Genomic DNA, 20445 nt, shown 5'->3' on the forward strand with positions numbered 1-20445 from the left:
TCGACACGCTTTGAGACCCAACAAAAATATTGGAATACTTACCCAAGAAAGCTAAAATTCAGATTTTTGTTAGAAACCCTGACCTAACGTTTATAATCAAAATGCAAACCAAAGGTATAAGTATAATACCTTGACCCAATGATTATAATTGAATCACAGACCAAAGATATAAAGTTTGAACGCCACAAGGAAGAATCCCTGATAAGTTCATAGTTCTTGAAGAACCAAAAGAAGAGCAAAGCCTCACCTTTTCTGATTTTTATTCAAATAATCCTCTCTATTACAATGAGTGCATGCTATTTATAAGACATGACTGAAAATAGAAAATCTAAAAACGTACTAAATAATAAAACCCTAAATAAAAGTTGATTTGGTCTGAAATTAGCAAATCCAAAATAGGAAAATAGCTAACAAAACGTTTTAAATAATAAAAGCCTAAAATTAAGGTAGATCTGGTCCGAAATTAGAAGCTCCAGAATAGGAAAAATATCTATTAACTGATATGGAGCTGGAAATTTAATCAGCCATTAATCCATGCCATAAATCAAGCCCAATTAAGCCAAATCAGCCCTCAATAGCTTGAATTAAATTTATTACGCCTTCATCTTCCTTTGAAATTAAATTGATCTTCTTGGATTTTACTTTAGTAATAGGCCCAACTGGAACATACAATGGATCCTTGAATGCTTGTTGATTCTCATAAAATTGATATGAATATACAATTGAGAGAGAATAAAACATCAATTTGTACAAATTGGTACAAATTGATATTGGTAGTAAAGAAGAATAAGATTTGTATTCTTATTCATATGACCTCGCTTAATTTGAAACCTAAATCTCTAGTTTATGCCAATGTAATTTAATCTTTTTACAAGTTTGTAAGAATCCAAGTGAAATTGGAAAAGTGAAAATCAAATCAAATATACCTTTCATTTTTTTACAAAATTTTGTGGGGGAAGCCGTTAAGTTTCTCTCTTATTTTACCTTCTTCAATCTATTTTTCAGAAACTCTTGATTGATTTTTACCCTTCATGTTTGGTAATTGGTGTTAATTAAATGGAATTACAGTAGAATTACAAATACAGAGGTCAATTCTCCTTAGAGAATTTTCCTTCTATAATTTTATTTATTTATTAAAATTCAATTCATTAGCTTTCATTAATAATAATAATAATAATAAAAAAACTCAATCAAAGACATCACTTGATTTTGGAGGGGGGAGATATATATGAGATTAATTGTGCGCGTATGTCTAACTAGTATATGAGCTACAATAGCTTCCCTCCTTATACATGAGATTTTTCCCTTTGTTCAAAATTTTGCAACAGGAGCTCTGTATCCATAATTTCATTGCCCAGCCAAAGGTTATATAAATCTGAAATTTTCTAATCCATGAGTATAGAACCTATCTTGAATCTACTTCCAGAATGATGCGTCATAATTTCCAAGTCTAAAAAGCAACAAAATTAGTTGTAACCTTAGACTACAACTTTACTCGATAAAATAAACATTACTACATATTTTGAAAATCTAACCGTTGAATTGCATGTTCTTTATTTTCTTAATACACATGTCAAATTTTGTGTCAAATAGTAATTTATTACTATATGATCTATAAATTTATATTTTATGCATATTTTTAAACTATAAAAACTTGTAATTTAAATAATTTATTGATAACATAGTTATTGATATTTAATTTTATAGAAATTTTGCAAACATGCAGGATATAAGAAGAATATATAATCTAATGATTTGTCAAAATTCACCTCTAATAAAAATATATTGAGTAATGTTGTAGTCTAAGATTACAACCAATTTTGTAGCTAAACTTTGTCTAATAAATAAATAACCTCCCTCAATTCAAGAATGGACCACATTGCTACATCTCCAGGACATGGCTGCCATTGGAAGTCCCTTTGATGTTTCTAAGGCTAGCCCCCACACCCGAGGACTTCAGCTTGGAAAACATCCACGTTCAATTTGAACATATCATCACTTACCTACAAGCAGGGAGCTCTCTTCTCACGCTACTATCTTGTGAATGTGCACCACAATATTCAACCAACAATGTCAAAGCTGCTTGAGCAGTTCTTTTATACCTAAGGGCCTCATGTACTTTTAGATTTCTGCCCTTCCAACTATTTGATGCAACCATTAGGAACCGCTCAAATCTTATTAGAAATTGCATTGTAGATTAGTCTTTCCATGATTTTGAACCTATTCTTTTTTAAAGTTGTGCCACCTAATTTTAACTACTGGAGTCATTCTAGGAAAAAAAAAAAAAAAAACTTCTATTTTATGAAGGTAAAAACATTAACAAAAAAATTGAGTTTGGTCATTTTCTTCTGTGTAATTTTCTTAATATTACATGTGTTATGCCCATCAAAATAAGTTTGATACTTCTCAAAAGATTTTGATATGTATATAGTTAATAAATGTTCATCACTTGACATTGCTGAATGATATTTGTTAGGGAGAAAAACTGTTACACACTCTGTTGCACAGATGTTTACCCACACTAAAAATAAAAAACTGAAATTATGACTTGAAGTCATGATTTTCAACTTGAAAATGTGACTTCAAGTCATAATTTCCGTTGATTTTTCATGTGTAAATGTGTATGTAGCAAAATGTGTGTAATTAATACTATTATTTATTTATTTATTTATTTTTTTGAGAAACAATACTACTCCATTAGTTAGATTAAAGATGCCATTTTTTTTCTCCGGTTATGGGTAAGCCAAATTTGGATTTATTCCTCTGCAGGGCAAAAAAATATGACCGTGATGGATGCTGTTTATTATATAGTTTTTTATTTTATAAAAAATAATTATTATATAGTTTGAGAAAGGAAAAATAAAACCTTAAATTGGTTGAAAAAGGTCTTATATTTTCTGTACATTTGGTTGACAGGAAAAGGTACGTCCCAGTGTGAACTAATTTTTTACAGGAAATATTTCGACCCAAATCTTATCTGACAGTTTTAGCAAGATTTTTTTTTTCCTGGGAAAGTTTGTACCATTTCCCTACTAACTCTTTTTGTAAACCAAACCGGCAAACCCTTCCGGAAAAAGTAATAAAATAAACTTTCCTTCACTCTACTTTCTTAAGACATATTTTCTTGCAAAACCTTCGTTTCAATCAGGCACGTACTCCTTAAGTCATGCTATTCGTCATCTCGAAGAAGACTCTTTAATCCGATTAGGGTAAGAATCCATTTACCAGAACTTACGTTTTGTGTTGATCTAAATATTAAAAGAAAACAGGGTTTTGCTTTTCCTGAACCCAAAATAATAATAATAATAATCTAAAATCAGAGGAGAAGAATGTTAAAAGTGAATAAATTTATTATCTAAACTGATATTTAAGAACCTTCTCCAACTCATTACATAGGTACTAGCTACTAGGTAGCGAGTTAGATGATAATCCATGAGTAATTAAATGACCGATTAAGTAAATCTAAGGAAAAAATGGGTAAATGTCCTTTTCATGCAAAAGAATCAGCGTTTTGTCCCATTTCTCAAACTAATTAGGAAAATGTCCGTTTTTTGTAACTCGATTTTCTCAAAATCGAGTTTCAATGTAAAACTCAATTTGTAGAAAATCGAGTATGGGATGATCAAACTTAAAAAAAAAAAAAAGAATTTGCATGGAACTTGAGTTCATGGATCTCGAGTTCCATTAAAAACGCCACTATAAGCCTCTCCATGGAACACAACTATAGGTTAAAAAAAAAAAAAAAATGCATGGAACTCAAGTTCATGGAGCTCAAGTTTCATAAAAAACGCCACTATAAGGCTCCTTATAGAGCGATCAGATTTAAGAAAAAACTTGCATGTTAAAACGCCACTATAGGGCTCCCTATGGAGCGATTAGACTTAAGAAAAAAACTTGCATGTTTTAAAACGTCATTATAAGGCTTTAAAAAATTGCATGAAACTCGAGTTTCAAATTTTTTTTTTTTTTTTTTTTAATCTTTAGTTTGCTATAACTCAATTGTCAAAAAATCGAGTTTTAAATTGAAACTTGATTTTGAGAAAGTTGAGTTTCAAAACAAGAGCATTTCCCTAATTAGTTTGGAAAAGGGGGCAAAATGCTGATTTTTTTGCACGAAAAAGGCATTTGCCCATTTTGGCTGTAAATTTAAATCAATCTTATGAATAGTTAGTTCATGTGATTAAAAAACACAATGATCATTTGGATTATACAGTAGAGGCTTAGAGAGAATTCCTTTAAAATTAACCTTCGAAACTGCATTTTTTAACGAGTTTTTGTACCTTTTGGTTGCTTTGAGTCTAAAACATTTCTTCGAATAAAAGTAAACGAACAGAGAATATTAGCCTAAATAGTTGAAAATGGAGTCAAATAGTTCGAGTGCGTAGTAGACCAACCACTTGGGTTTGGAAATGGGAGTAATCCCATTCAATGAGATTACTCAATTGTCTTCCTCCCTCTGTTCAATGTCTCTTCTTGTAGAAGCTTCTCAAATTTCAATATTGTTCTTTCTGAACAATCAGTAAATATCTTGACCATAGCCTCCAAGTTTAAGGCATGGAACCCAGGAGCAATAACTGTGAATTATTTTTAAATAAATTAAAAGATTCAGTTCCAGCATGAATTAACCATAAAAAAATAGCTCTCTTCTCGCAAAGAATGGAACAACCATAGACACTGCTGATGTATCAGTTCATAAAAAAATTACATAATATATATAGACTCCCATGGAGGATAGTGATCAGGTCCAAAATCAAATTTAGTCCATAGTTTTGAAATAATATGATGTCTAAGTTCCCATTTCTATGAGCATCATTTTGCCTGGAACATATTATTATTCTAATATGATTGGATTTAAAATAGAACAAGAAGGTAGACTGATCATATATATATATATATATATATATCAAGAAGTTGCAGATGGAGTTATTAGATGTTGTGAAATTTTAAAATACTCGCAAGTGTACGAACCGTACCGAAGTATAGTTGGACAAGAACGAGGTCGAACCCACAGAGACTTGTATGAATGTAGGAAAATTAATTAAACCTTAACCAAATTAATCCTAATCTAGTTTAAATAAAAATTGGTTGGTTACAATAAAATAAACTAAGCAATTAATAAAATTAAGCAAATAGTTAAACTAAGAAAAATATATAAAGTAATAAAAAGATGTAAACAATCAAGAGAAAAGAATTAAGGTTTTGGAATCCGCCTTGTAAGTCATATTAGCATATATTTATGATCATTAATTTTTCCCAACTCACTACATGATAATCTAGAAATCAATCTTGTTATCATGGAAAATATCATCATTTAAACCCTTATTTTAAAAATCAAAAGCATGTTCTTCTTCGCTTCTTAAGTATAAAATCAAATCATCAATTGTATCAGTAGCCAAACAAATCACAAGATATATCCAAATCTAAAAATCAAATCATAAATTGTATCCATTGACAAACAAATCACAAGTAGTATCCAATTTTATAATCAAGAATTAATAAACCAAGCATTCAATTAATTAAGACAAATCCTAAATCATGAGAAAAACATGATTGAACTCATATCTAGAATTCCATCTTAGTCAATTGATATGAAACAAGAACAATTTAAATCATTAAAGAACAACTATTATGGGAAAAATCAAATCACATAAATATTATTGATAATCGTTAACAAGGTTTCATCCTCAACCCTAATTATAAATTTAGCTACTCATAGTAATTGAAAGAAAACACAAAAATAAAATACTAAACATTAAACTAGAAAAATAAAATAAAACTAACTGTCATAGAAGAAAACCAAAGAAGTAGCCGCACTCTCTATACATTCAGCCCTCAGCCCTAGCACTAGCCTCTGCCTCCGCCTTCTTGAATTTTGCCCTAAAGAGCCTTTAAATAGGTTAAAGAATCCTATTACAAGTTGAATTCCCGTTTGGAGAAAATCCCAGATTTTTAGGCTTCACTTAACCGACTATTTTGGCCCATTTAACGTCAGAATTTGGACTTTTGGTGAACAAAAAAGTTGTAGCCCTTTAAGTTATCGTTCCAGCCCAACTTGAATCATCTCAATTGGACATCTAAGCCGAAAGTTATGCCAAAAATACTAACTGATGTGCAATCTGGAATCCTAATCCGAATTGGACTTGGATTTGGCGCAAATTTCCTTTGATTCCTTACTCCAATTGGACTTAAATTTAATTGGGTTGGTCTTTTCTTGAATTAGTGCCTGGCTGGATGTAAGTTGGCTTGATTCAATTGGCCTAGCCCCACTTTGCATGTAAAGCCCTTGTTACCTACAACACAAAGATATTATATAATCAGTCACAAAATAACATAAAAGTAAGGCTAAATATGTAGATATGTGAGTACTTTATTGTATATATTTCATGCACATCATTAGACAAAATCAATGCCATCTCATAATAAGGAAATAAAAAAAAGCTTGGAGGAGCTAATTTATAATAAGCAAAACAAGTTTAACCCCATTCCAAAAGTAATAATTTATATTCAGAAGTACCATTATGATTAATAAAAAATTGACCTTATATTGATAATCTTGTATCTAAGAACTCTAAGCTTTTAACATATGAGCCTTTAGTCGGTCAAAAATAACCGGTTTACTTTTGTTGTAATTTAATGACTGGCATGTCAATTTTTTTAAGGAAGCAGACCATCTGCGTCTCTCAACGGCACCCGGTTAAAGTTGATTTACTATCCAGATCAGGATAGGTTGGTAAATACATAAATGAGTAATATTATATTATACTACTACAAAATTTGATTAAGTTATTAATTTCCTGCAAGGCATTGGGGAGGCACTGGATATCAGACCTCAGACTATCATGATATAGGTGCCTACTTGTTAGCCTTTATGCTGGTTGTCATCCATCACTACAAGCTAGAACACATTGTATCTAACTAGACTAGAAGAAACTGCATAACATATTAAATTTACCAGTAAGTGCCTAACACAAGACACTAAGGATCACTTCCTGGCATTCAATTACTTATCATTGTATATCCTGTCTAATTTTTTACACTTATCCAACTGTATGAAGCATCTAAGTTATGACAATTATTAAGAGCAAATTTTCTCTATAATTTTTTTAGTGTAGTTCATCTATAAAACGTTTGAACTTGCCTAAATATAAAACATGAAGGAATAGAATGTCTATGAAGAGTATATATAGTGCCAAAAACTAATAAGGATTTGATAAGTAACTAATGTTGCATAAGTTATTCAATTGGTCAAACAACAAACTTGTATTGTTTTAGGAAAACCTGATGACTTCCCAGGCAATATGAACTATTACAACATACAACTTGACATTCCCAAAATTACCAATATGTACTTACATTTGTAGGAAAATCATCTTTGGATCTAAGCCACCTTTCAAAACTAACTAATCCCAAAAGATTTTAAAGAGACTATGACTGCAGAGGAATTAGATACCAACAAATTGTGGATCATCATTTTAGTTGGAGAATTAATATAGAGGTAGTTGAGTTTTGTCATAAACTAAGGTGCAAAACCCAAAAATACACATTTTTTACTTGCTTACCTCTTCTCGTCTGCTTCCAAGTGTCAAGATCTGCAGGTATAAGTCCTTTGCCCATTATTGGTTCTAGTATATCAGCTAGGACTCCCTAATTGAGTTTGCAATAAGTTGAGTAATAATATATTAGAATAAATAAATGATATGCAGAAAGTACTTAAAGATGACATATAATTTAAAAGTATGCTAGTCAAATTTCATAATGATCAAACATGCTAGCAAAGCTATCAAGATTCATAAGGTTTGGAATCATTTCACCTGGTAATGGTATTGTCATTTCTCTTGTGATGGATGGTTTTTCTCAATTAATTTCCCATACTATTGGCCTCAAGACCCAATTGAGACAAACAAAAACTAATGCCAACCTTACATGTTGGCAAAGGCTCAAAAGTCAAAACCTATTTTATCAACAAAAAAGAAATAAGATCTCTGGAACAGTCGTATAAATATGTGAGCTAAATTTAGACGATACGAGTGAAGCAGGCTTATAAACGTATAGACAAAACAAAGAAAGTTCATACATGCTTACATAAATGTATTTTACATAAACTCATATTGACATCAATAATCATGTTGACAAGAGGAGGGATGGGTGTCATGAAGCATATAGTTAGGTAGTACCTTGTCATAACAAAATGCATTTTCTCGAAGAACATGTCTTGCAACGATAGGATCCGATACAACAACAAATGCTTTTGGCCCAAAAGCAAGTTTATACACAGAGCCATGCTGCCAAGTTCAACAAACATATTTAGAGGAGAGCGAACAATAGGACTTAGCATGTCCACAATTATCAAATCACGAAAGCATAATGCACACAAAAGTAAATGACAATTAAGAACAAAAATTCAAATTTCGAGCCCGGTTTGGCATTGCAAATTTTTTTGGGGGGGGGGGGGGAAGAAAGTGACAGTTTTTAGACCCCTTAAACAATTGATTAAACCTAGGTAATTAGCCAAGTTGTTACTTAGTCCAATTAAACAAGTCTAGGTTATCACAATAATAAAGATCAAATCTTGCAAAGCAGCGGAAAATAAATAACACACGATATGATCACCTAGAAAACCAAACCGGTAAAAACCTGGGGAGGATTTGACCTAGCTATCCTCAAGGTAAACTTGAATCCACTATCAGAAAGAATCAAAGTTCATACAAAAGGACTTACAAGCACCCCCGCTCGACTTCCTAATGCTACCAACCAGTAGAACTTACTGACACGACCACGTGCAAGCTCCGAATCCACGGACTCCTTCTTTCTTTGGATTCCCACCAGCTACAAGCACCCCCGCTTGTGTATTCTTTAAGCTTTAATGGCAGCAACTGTTTTGATCATCAAGGTGTAGAGAATATCTCCTCCTTGAAAACCTTAAATTTGTGTAACGGAAACCTCCTCTAGATCTCACAAGAGATTTACACAAACCGCAATATGAGCAACACTAAAACGTGGTTAGGGTTTGCCTTTTATACTTAGGACAAATAAGAAACCCTAAAAACGTTTTAAAACAACTAGGGCTGAGTTGGAAAATTCTGCAGAAAAGCAATCTGCCCGACGTTCGATTGGTCGAGCCTAAGCTTCGATCGATCGAGCCAGGCCGAAAGCCACACTGCTTTCTGCTTTACACTCGATTCCAACTTTACATTGACATACAACTTTGAGCTAGCTTTAAACACTTCTAAACACATTGTTTTGATCATGGTTTGCCAACAATACAAATTAGAGTTCTAAATACATAAAGTCCTAAACTTTAGAACCTAACAAACTCCCCCTTTGGCAATCCGAGACAAAAACACAACATATAAGCTCAAAGTTTACAAAATGAAAAGCCCTTTACAAAATAATGCTCATAAACAAAAATTCAATCCTAACTACTATCCATCAGTTGCAAGTGTAGACAGCAGCTCAATTGAATCAACATGTATATTTCTTGAAATACTAAACAAAATGCATAACTGCAAGTGTGGAAAAAATACAAGTAAACAAAATAATTTCTTGAAATCAAACAACACACAAATAGAGACATATATCAATGAATAACTCATAAACATAAATCAATAAGCAATTTGAAAGAAGAAACAAATAAAGTATCAACAAAAACATAAAACTCCCCCTAATATGAATATCCCATCAAAAACAAGGTAAGAGCTAAAAAAGTTAAGTACACAGTGAAGCACCTAGATACAATCTAAAACTCCACAAGCTTCAACCAAAAATAAAAAGTCTCCCCCTGAAAGCAAAAACTCTACAAGTACTCCCCCTTTTTGTGACGGAATGCCAAAGGGCATACAAGATATCCATCATCAAAAGGGAGGTGGTCTAAACTGCGCCAACTCCGCACGAAGGCACGGATCTCATCAAGCACGTCCACCAAAATCTGTCCTTGAGCCGCCTGAACGGTCAAGACATGATCCAACGTGCGACGAATGTCTGAATCATCCGTAGCAGTCGGTGGAAGAACAGCAGCATCAGCATCAGCAGCAGCTGTACCTGTAGAAGAGGGAGGAGGGGGAACACTACTAGATGACGCACCTCTAGGACGAGAAGGAGGAACTCTCAACTAAGCATCCCTCTGACGAAGAAAGGTGGCACCTATAGGAGCTATTACATGAACAGGCTCATCTGACGGAAAACCATCTAGACCTAAATAGAGCAGAATCCTATGAATGAAAATAGGATTAATCAGCGCATGCCCTACGGTAGAACTCCTATGAACCTCGTTCAAAGAACGAAGGAACAAGTGAGGAAAACTGATAGACGCTCCAGAAGCAAAGGCGTACAAAAACACACATCGCTCTAGAGGGATGGTGTGGAAGTGAGAGATAGGCCACAAGGAATGACACGCAATTCTAAAGAAGAGATAGGCAGTCTCGGTAAGCTCAGCGGACGTGATCCGAGGATCAGAACCCCACTGGATAGATGACCCAGTGATGTAAGACATGACAACATCTAAAGAGGGTGACTCATCATAGGGATAGACAGCATCCCGAACAACCGGCACCCCAAGAGCCTCAGCCACCACCCGAGGGGTAATGGTGAACTCTACACCTCGTATCCAACTCCTAACAAGGGTGTTGGAATCATAGATGTGGCAAGAGAGGTTCGAGTAGAACTCTCTAATCAGGGCGGTCGGAGGTGGATGATCTATCTGTACGAGAGGCAACCAACCCCTAGACTCAAAATTGGCCCTAATGGCCGGATCAAGCGCATCTAACACAACAACTCGCTCAGACCAGATCTTACACCTACAGTTCAAGGTGTCATAGGCTTCTCTACACTTATCATTCTTAAACAGCTCTACTCTAGGTGGAGACTCAGAGGAAGTGGAAGTGGTCCTATTAGCTCTAGTTTTCCTAGGCATGGTGCTAAGATAAGGATCAAAACATAGAGCGAAAGAACAAAAACCACAAAACCAAAACCAAAACCAAAGGCAGACTGCAAGTTAGCACAAAAACAAAAAATAGAAACAAAATCTATATGATGCATGAACAAATTTAAATGTCATGATGCATGTGCTAGTGCAGTGAATTAAGTCAATAAGGTTCAAATTACAAAATTGGCTTGCACATAAAGGTTTTTAACACAAAAAACCCCAAAATAAAGAAACCACTTGATCAATTTTTAAAAAATTGACGAATTTATCATTACACATGATAGAATAACAACAATAATGACCAATTACATCAATTGGAGAAGCCAATTTGACAAAATCCCCAATTTGGATCAAATTCAAAACCCTAGAATTTTCAATTTTTCAAAAACCACCAAATTGATCAAATTAAACTATAGGGAACATCAATATAACATCATGGCACAAAAACCCATTGATCAATTACACAAGAATAGTCTTGAATCATCAAAAACCCCAAAAATTTTGAAGATGCCGAAAATACCCATGAGAATGCATGAAAAATGCATGAAAACAAGAAATAAACTTGAAAAAGAAGGGCAAAAGGGTCTTACCGGCTTCTAAGGACAAAAACCTTGCAAAAATCTTGAAGGAAAACGACAAAAATTGATGGTGGAGCCAAGAGCCAACGCGGAGAGAGAGAGAAACTTGAAAAAGTTTGAATAGTGACTTTGAAAAAGTCCTATTCTGTCTTTTTCAAAAAACCTGATACACGAGTTTCGATCGGTCGAAAATCAGTCTCGACCGGTCAAAACAGACAGAGGCTCCCTCTCTTAAAAATTTTAAAATTTTAAAAATTTCGATCGGTCGAAAAACAAAATGGACTGATCGAATCAGGCAGAGGCTCACCATATTTTTCAGGAAAAACACAATTTTTGAAAAACAAATTGATTTGACTCAAAGCAGTAAAATTCAAGAACAAAAATGCATGAGTATGAGATGATATGATTTTCCAAACAAGAATTTACGCCCAATATTCCCAAAAACAAAATTTTGCATTCTCCACAAATTTTCAAGCAACAAATTTAGTTTGCACATAATTCAAAGTGATTGCAAAAAACTTGGTTGGTCAGACCATAAACACACACAATAACATGTACAATGTTTAGCAACGAGTAACTCGTGTAGTGTGTGCGACTAGCAAAGACATGAGATACATGTGAGGTGATATGTGAATAACAATCAATCACAAATTCTACCAAATTCATCACAAAAAATTTAAAAGAGACTATCACCTAAAGAGTTACATCATATAACTCCCACATCTCCTAGATCATAAGCTTGTAATCATGTAAGTTTCTTGTATTTATGCCTCATAATATACATTCCAATTTTAAGTTTATGTGAGTTTGGCATCAAGCCTAATAGTACACACCAATTAGATTTTAAGAATTAAGCACTTTTACCGAGGCTTCACCTTATGTTCTTTTTGTGCATGTGCTACACTTTCTCGAGCACAAAATCTTATGATATGCACTAAGGTGTTCATGATTGGCTAGTGAACAGTGGTGAGATGGTTATTTATGCCTTTCTCTAAAAGTTCAAGTCCAACATTTAAAAACATGTGACTTCAAGATTAAGACATAGTAATCAAAAACCATACACATCTTTCCCACACAACATGCACTACAAATCTTCAACTAGTAGAGTGCAATAAATAAGCTCATCAAAGCTAAACAAGGTACAAACAACATGTTATGTGAAAATAAATTGACCAACCTTGTTCTCAAAAACCAAGAAGAATAGTGCAAAAACAAAATGTGCTTCCTTTTTCCCTTTTTTTTTTTTTAATTAAAAAAAATAAAAAACACCTAGAATGAAATGCATGAATGTTATGCTATGCAAATCCTAGAGACAAAAAAAAACAAAACCAAAGAACAATGGTCACAAAAGGGTAGAGCAACAAAGCACAAGGACCGTGTCAGGAAGACTCAGTTAGGACGAGTCTTTTGCATCCAAAACTTTTTAGATGCACCACGAGCATTGGAGTTCTTATTCACTTGAGAATGATTTCCAACTCCAGGATTAGAATAAAGGTTTAAAGCCTTTACCAAATCACCAATAAGTACCATAGGATCAAGTGCTTGAGGCACAGGTACTTTTGGTTTGTTTGCTCTCTTTGCAACTTGCAGCTTGTAGCAATTTGGACGTATGTGTCCAGTCTTTCCACAAAAATGACAAACCCATGCAGGTTTATCATGTGTCTTGTCCTTAGTTAGGGTAGGCTTCTTAGGCTTAGATTCTTTCAGATCAACCCTAATCTTCCTAGATGATGAACCTTCTAAGGGTTTAGCAACCTCACTCACAGGGGGTTTGACAGTATCACTCACTATCTCACTCGCAGAAGGTTCAGAGGAAGAAGATGAAGGAACAAACTTAGTGGAATGTGGAGCAGACACACAGATGCTATCAACATAACCTAAACCAGTTTTGTCAGAAGAAGACTTTTGAACACTTAGCATTTGATCAAGTTTAGAACTAGCAGATCTTGCAACAGATAAATCAAGTTCTAAAGATTTAACTTTATCAAGCAAAAGCATGTTTTCAGTTTTCACATTGTTCAAAAGGTCATTAGCATCAAATAATTTAACAAGCAAATTTTTCTTTTCAAGCTCAAGAGATTCAATTTTCTTTAGGCCAAGTTCAACATTCATAGCATCCTTTGTAGCAACTTTGCAAAGTTTGTTATAGGCCTCTTGAAGATCTGCATCTTCAGAGAGTTCCCCATCAGAAGGGTTCTCTTCAATAGATATGCTCTCATTAACTACAGCAGTAGCAGTGAAAGCAATGAAGTTTTCATCCTCATCACAATCAGAATCATGATCAGAAACTTCACCATCACTAAGGGTTACAGCCATAGCCTTACCCATAGACTTCAAATAGGTTGGACATTCAGATTTCAAGTGTCCATACCCTTGACATCCAAAACATTGAGAGCCCAAAGAATTATTGGAAGATTGACCTACTCTTTCTCTAGGTTTATCATTGTTATTAACCTTAGTGGGATCATACTTCCTAAAATTTCTAGGTTCAGTAGTGTTTGTGCCTCTTGCCTTTCTATTGTTATTCCTGAAAAAGTTTCTAAAGTTCTTGGCAAGATAGGCAATCTCTGTAGCAGAGAGCTCATCATCAAATCCACCACTATCAACATCATCAACTGACTTAAGAGCCATTGATTTGGATTTGGAAGTTTTGGGTAGATCCAACTCATAGGATTGAAGAGATCCTACAAGCTCATCAACAGGGATGGAGTCCACATCCTTGCTTTCAGTAATGATAGTCACTTTGGGTCTAAAGTCTTCAGTCAAAGATCTAAGAATCTTCCTAACAATTTTAGGTTGATCATAGATTTCACCCAAGTTAAAAGTAGAATTAACAATATCATTCAGTTTAGCATAGAATTCATCAAAAGATTCATCATCAGACATCCTAATGCTTTCAAATTTAGAAGTCAATTGCTGCAATTTATTTATTTTGACAGCCTTTGTGCCTTCATGCACAGTCTGGAGGATATTCCAAGCAGTATGAGCGATCTCAACATTCGAGATTCTCTTAAATTCCTCCATAGAAACAGCATTAAAAACTGCATTCATAGCCTTGCTATTAAACGAAGCTGCTTCTTTCTAAGAAGTTTGCCACTCACTAACAGGAGTAGTGGGCTTCTCCCATCCGTATTCAACGGAATTCCACACCCTCTCATCAATGGATTTCAGGAAGGCTTTCATCCTTACTTTCTAGTAAGCATTATTATTCCCATCAAAGTGAGGAGGAATAACTAGAGAGTGTCCGTGTTCCATGACAACAGGGGTCAAGGATCAGCTCAGAGATCAAAGGATCAAAAACAAAAGAGCTACCTGCTCTAATACCACTTGACAGTTTTTAAACCCCTTAAACAATTGATTAAACTTAGGTAATTAGCCAAGTTGTTACTTAGTCCAATTAAACAAGTCTAGGTTATCACAATAATAAAGATCAAATCATGTAAAGCAGCGGAAAATAAATAACACACGATATGATCACCTAGGAAACCAAACCGGTAAAAACCTGGGGAGGATTTGACTTAGCTATCTTGAAGGTAAACTTGAATCCACTATCAGAAAGAATCGAAGTTCATACAAAAGGACTTACAAGCACCCCTACTCGACTTCCTAATGCTACCAACCAGTAGAACTTACTGACACGACCACGTGCAAGCTCCGAATTCACGAACTCCTTCTTTCTTTGGATTCCCACCAGCTACAAGCACCCCCGCTTGTGTATTCTTTAAGCTTTAATGGTAGCAACTGTTTTGATCATCAAGGTGTAGAGAATATCTCCTCCTTGAAAACCCTAAGTTTGTGTAACGAAAACCTCCTTTAGATCTCACAAGAGATTTACACAAACCACAATATGAGCAACACTAAAACATGGCTAGGGTTTGCCTTTTATACTTAGGACAAATAAGAAATCCTAAAAACATTTTAAAACAACTAGGGCTGAGTTGGAAAATTCTGCAGAAAAGCAATCTGCTCGACGTTCGATCGGTCGAGCCTAAGCTTCGATCGATCAAGCCAGGCCGAAAGCCACATTGCTTTCTACTTTACACTCGATTTCAATTTTACATTGACATACAACTTTGAGCTAGCTTTAAACACTTCTAAACACATTGTTTTGATCATGGTTTGCCAACAATACAAATTAGAGTTCTAAATACATAAAGTCCTAAACTTTAGAACCTAACAAAAAGATTTTACATGAAAACTTGAACTAATTTACATTTTTAAAACCTTCAATTGCATTTTAACAAAGGGGTTTTACTAATGCATGCCTTTAGATTAGAGTATACAGTAGTAAACTATTTTAGGAAAATCTTAATGGGAAAATGAAAAAGTTACAAATTTTTTTTTTTTTTTTTGAGTTTTTTCAATTTTCCTTTTAGAATGGATGATTAATGTATGCTTAAGAGCAGACAGGCATACATTAATTGAACCCTTTTAAAAATTATGTTTTCAAAACCCAACTTATAAATTCTCTATATCTTAAAAAAAAAAAAAGCACATTTTCAAACCGCGAACCCAAATGGACACTCAATAAATGCAACTCAACATTCAATAGAAGCACTGCAGGGCTTTTTTTTTTTTTTTTTTTTTTTCAATCAACCAGCTGACAACTAAATCATCTAATAGACAAATTTGCAAAAGAGGGTAAGTAAAGTACCTCTATGAACCAATCATAGAGTGAAAAGAAGAGAGGCCGATCAAACAAATCCGAGACTGCACCTTCAGTTGTAGGCATTGACCCAAGACTTCCTCCACTTAACAAATTGGTAAGGAGGTTGTTAGCATTATCCAGTAAATTTCTTCTGGTTTTTGGTTCATCAGTACTTGTTGATTGACATCTAAAACACCATTATTATTTAAATTCAATCACTCAAGGAACATGAAAAAAAGGAAATGGATAAAACCAAAGAACAAAACGAGAGGTACCTGATAGTACTACTAGTCCTTTTTGGGTTAGAATTGGAGTCAGAGTGAGAGAGTGAAAATGTGAGGAGGGCGTTGTGATAGTCATAAATCCCATATCATGATTTCTATGGGAATTTCCATAACATAGAGGGTGGGGGGGGGGGGGGGGGGACAGACCCAAGAGAGAAGCAGCCATGGCCATGGACATTGCCATTGCCAAGCTTTGGAGTTTGAGTGGTGATGACTGATGAGTGTATTAACTGTTAAGACAAGACATTTAAGAAAGTGTGAGTGAGTGGAAGACCCACCCAATCCCAACATAGGATAATAATAAAAGAATGCGGTTGTAAACTCGTGACGTAAAGGCTTAAGACCAAAATATAAAAATGTAATTTGGGCCTTTTGGTGAATCTTACCATGAATTTAATTAGTGAGATTTATATTGTTTCACACTATTAATGAAATTAAAACTTTTGAAAAAAAAATGGCAAAAAATGTGAAGTATAAGCGAGATAGCAGTCAAGTCCAGAGAGGAAGACGAAGATCTCCAACGTAGTTCTAAGAAGGTAAAAGAGGACCATAGGGTGAGAGCTCATCACATAGCTTCCCCTTCCTATGGTGAAGGAGGTAACAGGTCATACAAAGAGAAGCTCGTAGGTGAGATTCCAGGGGCTTTCAAACAGGCCTTTGATTTTAAGAGTAACATGGAAACTAAGATTAAGTCGGATGATGAGTTTACCGACCTTTCGCCGGGTGAAGTGGCTGTGAAGTTATCTAGGAAGAGGAAAGGAAAGATGCGTGCTCCCTGGGCAAATGCACTTATAGTCAAAGTTTTCGGTAAGAATGTGGGATATCATTTCCTCCATTCCAAGCTTCTAGGTATGTGGAAACTAATAGGCAAGATGGACTACATGGACTTAGGTCACAATTTCTTTCTTATCATGTTCTAAGTCAAAGAGGACCATTCAAAGGTTCTTAGAGGGGGTCCGTGGTTCGTGGGAGGCCACTACCTCTCTATCCGTTGTTGGGAACCAAACTTTAGATCGTCTCCAGTGAACATGTCCTCAGTAGCAGTCTAGATTCGACTCCCTAAGCTCCCTATTGAGTATTATGAACCCTCAGTGTTAAGGGATATCAGAAAGGCCACTGGGCCAGTCTTGAGAATAGATACACACATGGCTACAGAGTCTAGGGGACGGTTTGCCAAGTTATGTCTAGATTTGTTTTGACAAACCTTTGGTCAGGAACATTAAAATTGGTGGGCTTGACCAGCCAATACAATATGAAGGTATAACCACGCTATGTTTTTCGTGTGGCAAAGTTGGTCATAAGGCGGAGGGCTGTCCATACAAAGCCAGGGTGCTGGAGAAAGTTGGTAGATCAAAAGAGGCTGGAAAAGATCAGAGTTCATAGGGACAGGGCCTGCTAGAAATAGAGGCCTTTGGGCCTTGGATCCTTGTTGCATGAAAAAAGCAACAAAGCAGGAAGATTTGAAAAGAGTCAAATCAGTTACCACTTTCAGAGCTTGTGGAATATGGGCCTAAGAAGCTTGTGGATACTGGGCCTTCCAACGTGGCTCCAATTAGGGTTAATGTGGGCCTAGGGAACAATGCTGGAAAGCAAAAGCAAAAGGCCTCGATTTTTTCGTTTGATAGTGGCTCTGAAGTAGATCGCACCATGAATTTCTCTCTCTTGAACAAGACCAAAGACGTCTCGTCAAACGTCAAGGGTATTGGCACTGCCCAAGATTAGAAGCCTAGGAAAGCATCTCAGGACCAAACAAACAAAAAAACTAGCCAGGACTAGAGAGCGACTGGCCAAAGCATGCCAAAAGCCTTTTCGAAGATGGTGAGCTGTTTTGCTTCTATCAAGGAGCTAGGCAAAGCAACGCCCCTTAAGGTGTTTAGGGCAGGAAGGTCCCCGTCACCCCCACTCAGCTATATGATTACAAGCTCCAGTACGGAGATGCCAGACATGGATAATGGAGATGATATGATGGTCCAATCAAACGCAACCGTGGAGGAAAGGCCAAATGAACCCCATCGAATGAATCTTGACCCAGATCCTCTCAGAGTTTCTCTGAGAGAAATTTCCAATTGCCCTTTATATAGATGATGATAAGGTGGGATCCAGTGTTGTCGCTCCGTGTGATAGCATATCAAAAGCCCCCTTGAAGTGCATTGACCCATCCCTTCGGCCAAGGAAAAAGAATACAGCAGATGAGGGAAGCCCCCAAGGGCATGGTAACCCACCTGCAAATAGAGTTGGGCCCTCAGACCATGTGGCTGATGATATGCTATTTGATGATGGAGGTAACAATTTTGTTCCTTCCTGAGTTTTGGTTCTAATTAATCTATCTTTGTAGATATGAATATGCTTATCTGGAATTGCTAGGGTGCCTTCAACCCAAATTTTCATAGTCTTGTCTCTGATTTGATTCGTAAGCATTATCCTGCAATCTTGGTCATCATGGAAACAAAAGTTAGTGGAGACAGAGCCAAAAGTATTGCAGATTGGCTCCCCATGGATGGGGCAATTTTGGTTAATAACATTGGGTTATCTGGTGGCCTCTAGGTTTTGTAGGACTTTACCCAAGTGGAAGTTACAAAGCTCTCTACCACAGGGCAAGAGGTCCATGCATTGGTGACTCTCAACACCCCCAACTCCGTGGGTCCTTGGCTCCTCTTTGCAGTCTATGCTAGCCCGAAAATTGTTGAAAGGCAACTTTTATGGGATAATCTATCTATTATTTCCAGTCTTCATGCGTTACCCTGGGTTATCGTAGGGGATTTTAATGAAGTACTAGTTGGGGAAGATAAGTTTGGAGGCAGAACGGTGAATATCAATAGAGCTCTCAGATTCCAGGAGTGCCTTAATACCTGCAAGATGATTGACATCGGCTTTTCTGGTGCATGCTATACATGGTCAAATAATAGGTCTCTAATGCAGCTTGTTCAAGAGAGGATAGACCGTGTTTTCATAAATGCTGAATGGAATGCTCTCTTTCTGAAAGCTTGTGTTGAGCACCTTGAAAGAGGCCATTTAGATCATTGTCCAGTCAAGCTGCATTGGGACAGAGCTCAAGGCATCTGGCAAGATTGGCCTTTTAGATTCCAGCCAATGTGGCTCTCCCACCCTTCCTTCCCGGACATAGTGAGAGATGCCTGGGCAAATCCTAGCTCCTTATTGCACTCAGTCTCCAAGTTCACTAATAAAGCTAAGGTTTGGAATAGGAATGTGTTTGGAAATTTGTTCCATCAGAAAAAGCGTATCCTTGCTAGACTTAGGGGTGTTCAAATTGCCCTCTCTAATAACCCCAACAACTTCTTAGTTTGATTTGAGCAGGAGTTGTGTACAAAAATTTCTGAGGTCTTGAAATTAGAGGAAGAGTACTGGGCTATAAAGTTGCACATCACTTGGCTGGTTAAAGGGGATAGAAACACAGCCTTTTGCCATACTTCTGCTCTAGTGCGTCGAAGCAAAAATCGCATCACTTGCCTGAAAGACCACATGGGAAACTGGTTGAATGAGGAGAGAGATATTGCCGATTTCATCAGGACTGGTTATTCTGAGTTTGTGAGAGTCCAGGAAATTGCCTCTCAAAAAAAGAGATTCGGGTACCTTTTAGGACACCTCTCTTTTTGGGTAAGTGGTGTGGAGTCGTCACTTATTTTTTAAACCAAAAAAATAATAAATAAATACATGACTGAATTGTTCCATTCATTGATTGAATAAAAATTACATATTTGAAAAAATTGAAAATTTACATGGCTTTGGGTCCTAGTTACAAACTACCAAATAATTACATGGCTTTTTGTCCTAGTTACATTCTACCAAAAATAAAATAAAGACAAGGCTAGATCTACTTAACCAATGACCTAAATCCGGAGGCTAGGTTACAGAATGGGAAGGTGTTAGGCACCCATACCGCCTAGACAGAGTCTGGTATTCTAGACTCTTATGACCTATGTACCTTTTTATGCTTGTCATGAATGATATGTTGAACATGTGACACTAAAATTAAATCAGACAAATTTATTTATG

General features: G+C 35.7%; 2 protein-coding genes across 2 annotated transcripts; one reads left to right on the top strand and one right to left on the bottom strand.

Moving 5' to 3' along the window:
* Window positions 1-7452: 7452 nt before the first annotated feature.
* LOC115985550 (cytochrome P450 97B1, chloroplastic-like) lies at window positions 7453-16231 on the bottom strand. The gene is made up of 3 exons (XM_031108490.1): window positions 16154-16231; window positions 8175-8282; window positions 7453-7644 (listed from the first exon to the last, which is right to left on the bottom strand). The coding sequence occupies exons 1-3, from the start codon at window positions 16229-16231 to the stop codon at window positions 7510-7512; spliced, it is 321 nt and encodes a 106-aa protein (XP_030964350.1). The 3' UTR covers window positions 7453-7509.
* A 2015-nt stretch (window positions 16232-18246) lies between these two features.
* On the top strand, window positions 18247-19737 carry LOC115985551. Its single transcript, XM_031108491.1, has 3 exons — window positions 18247-18474; window positions 18796-18942; window positions 18985-19737. The coding sequence occupies exons 1-3, from the start codon at window positions 18247-18249 to the stop codon at window positions 19735-19737; spliced, it is 1128 nt and encodes a 375-aa protein (XP_030964351.1).
* The last annotated feature ends 708 nt before the right edge of the window (window positions 19738-20445 follow it).

The sequence above is a fragment of the Quercus lobata genome, chromosome 4 (assembly GCF_001633185.2).
Source record: "Quercus lobata isolate SW786 chromosome 4, ValleyOak3.0 Primary Assembly, whole genome shotgun sequence".
Lineage (NCBI taxonomy): Eukaryota > Viridiplantae > Streptophyta > Magnoliopsida > Fagales > Fagaceae > Quercus > Quercus lobata.

Excerpts from the sequence above, each read along its gene's own strand:
- LOC115985550 (XM_031108490.1), bottom strand. The coding sequence starts at position 16,231 with ATGCCTACAACTGAAGGTGCAGTCTCGGATTTGTTTGATCGGCCTCTC. Across the intron at positions 8,283-16,153 it reads TCTATGATTGGTTCATAGAG|CATGGCTCTGTGTATAAACT; the intron begins GTACTTTACTTA and ends TGAACTTGGCAG. Across the intron at positions 7,645-8,174 it reads ATGCATTTTGTTATGACAAG|GGAGTCCTAGCTGATATACT; the intron begins GTACTACCTAAC and ends AAACTCAATTAG.
- LOC115985551 (XM_031108491.1), top strand. The coding sequence starts at position 18,247 with ATGGTGAGCTGTTTTGCTTCTATCAAGGAGCTAGGCAAAGCAACGCCC. Across the intron at positions 18,475-18,795 it reads TTGACCCAGATCCTCTCAGA|GGTGCCTTCAACCCAAATTT; the intron begins GTTTCTCTGAGA and ends TGGAATTGCTAG. Across the intron at positions 18,943-18,984 it reads CCATGGATGGGGCAATTTTG|GACTTTACCCAAGTGGAAGT; the intron begins GTTAATAACATT and ends TAGGTTTTGTAG.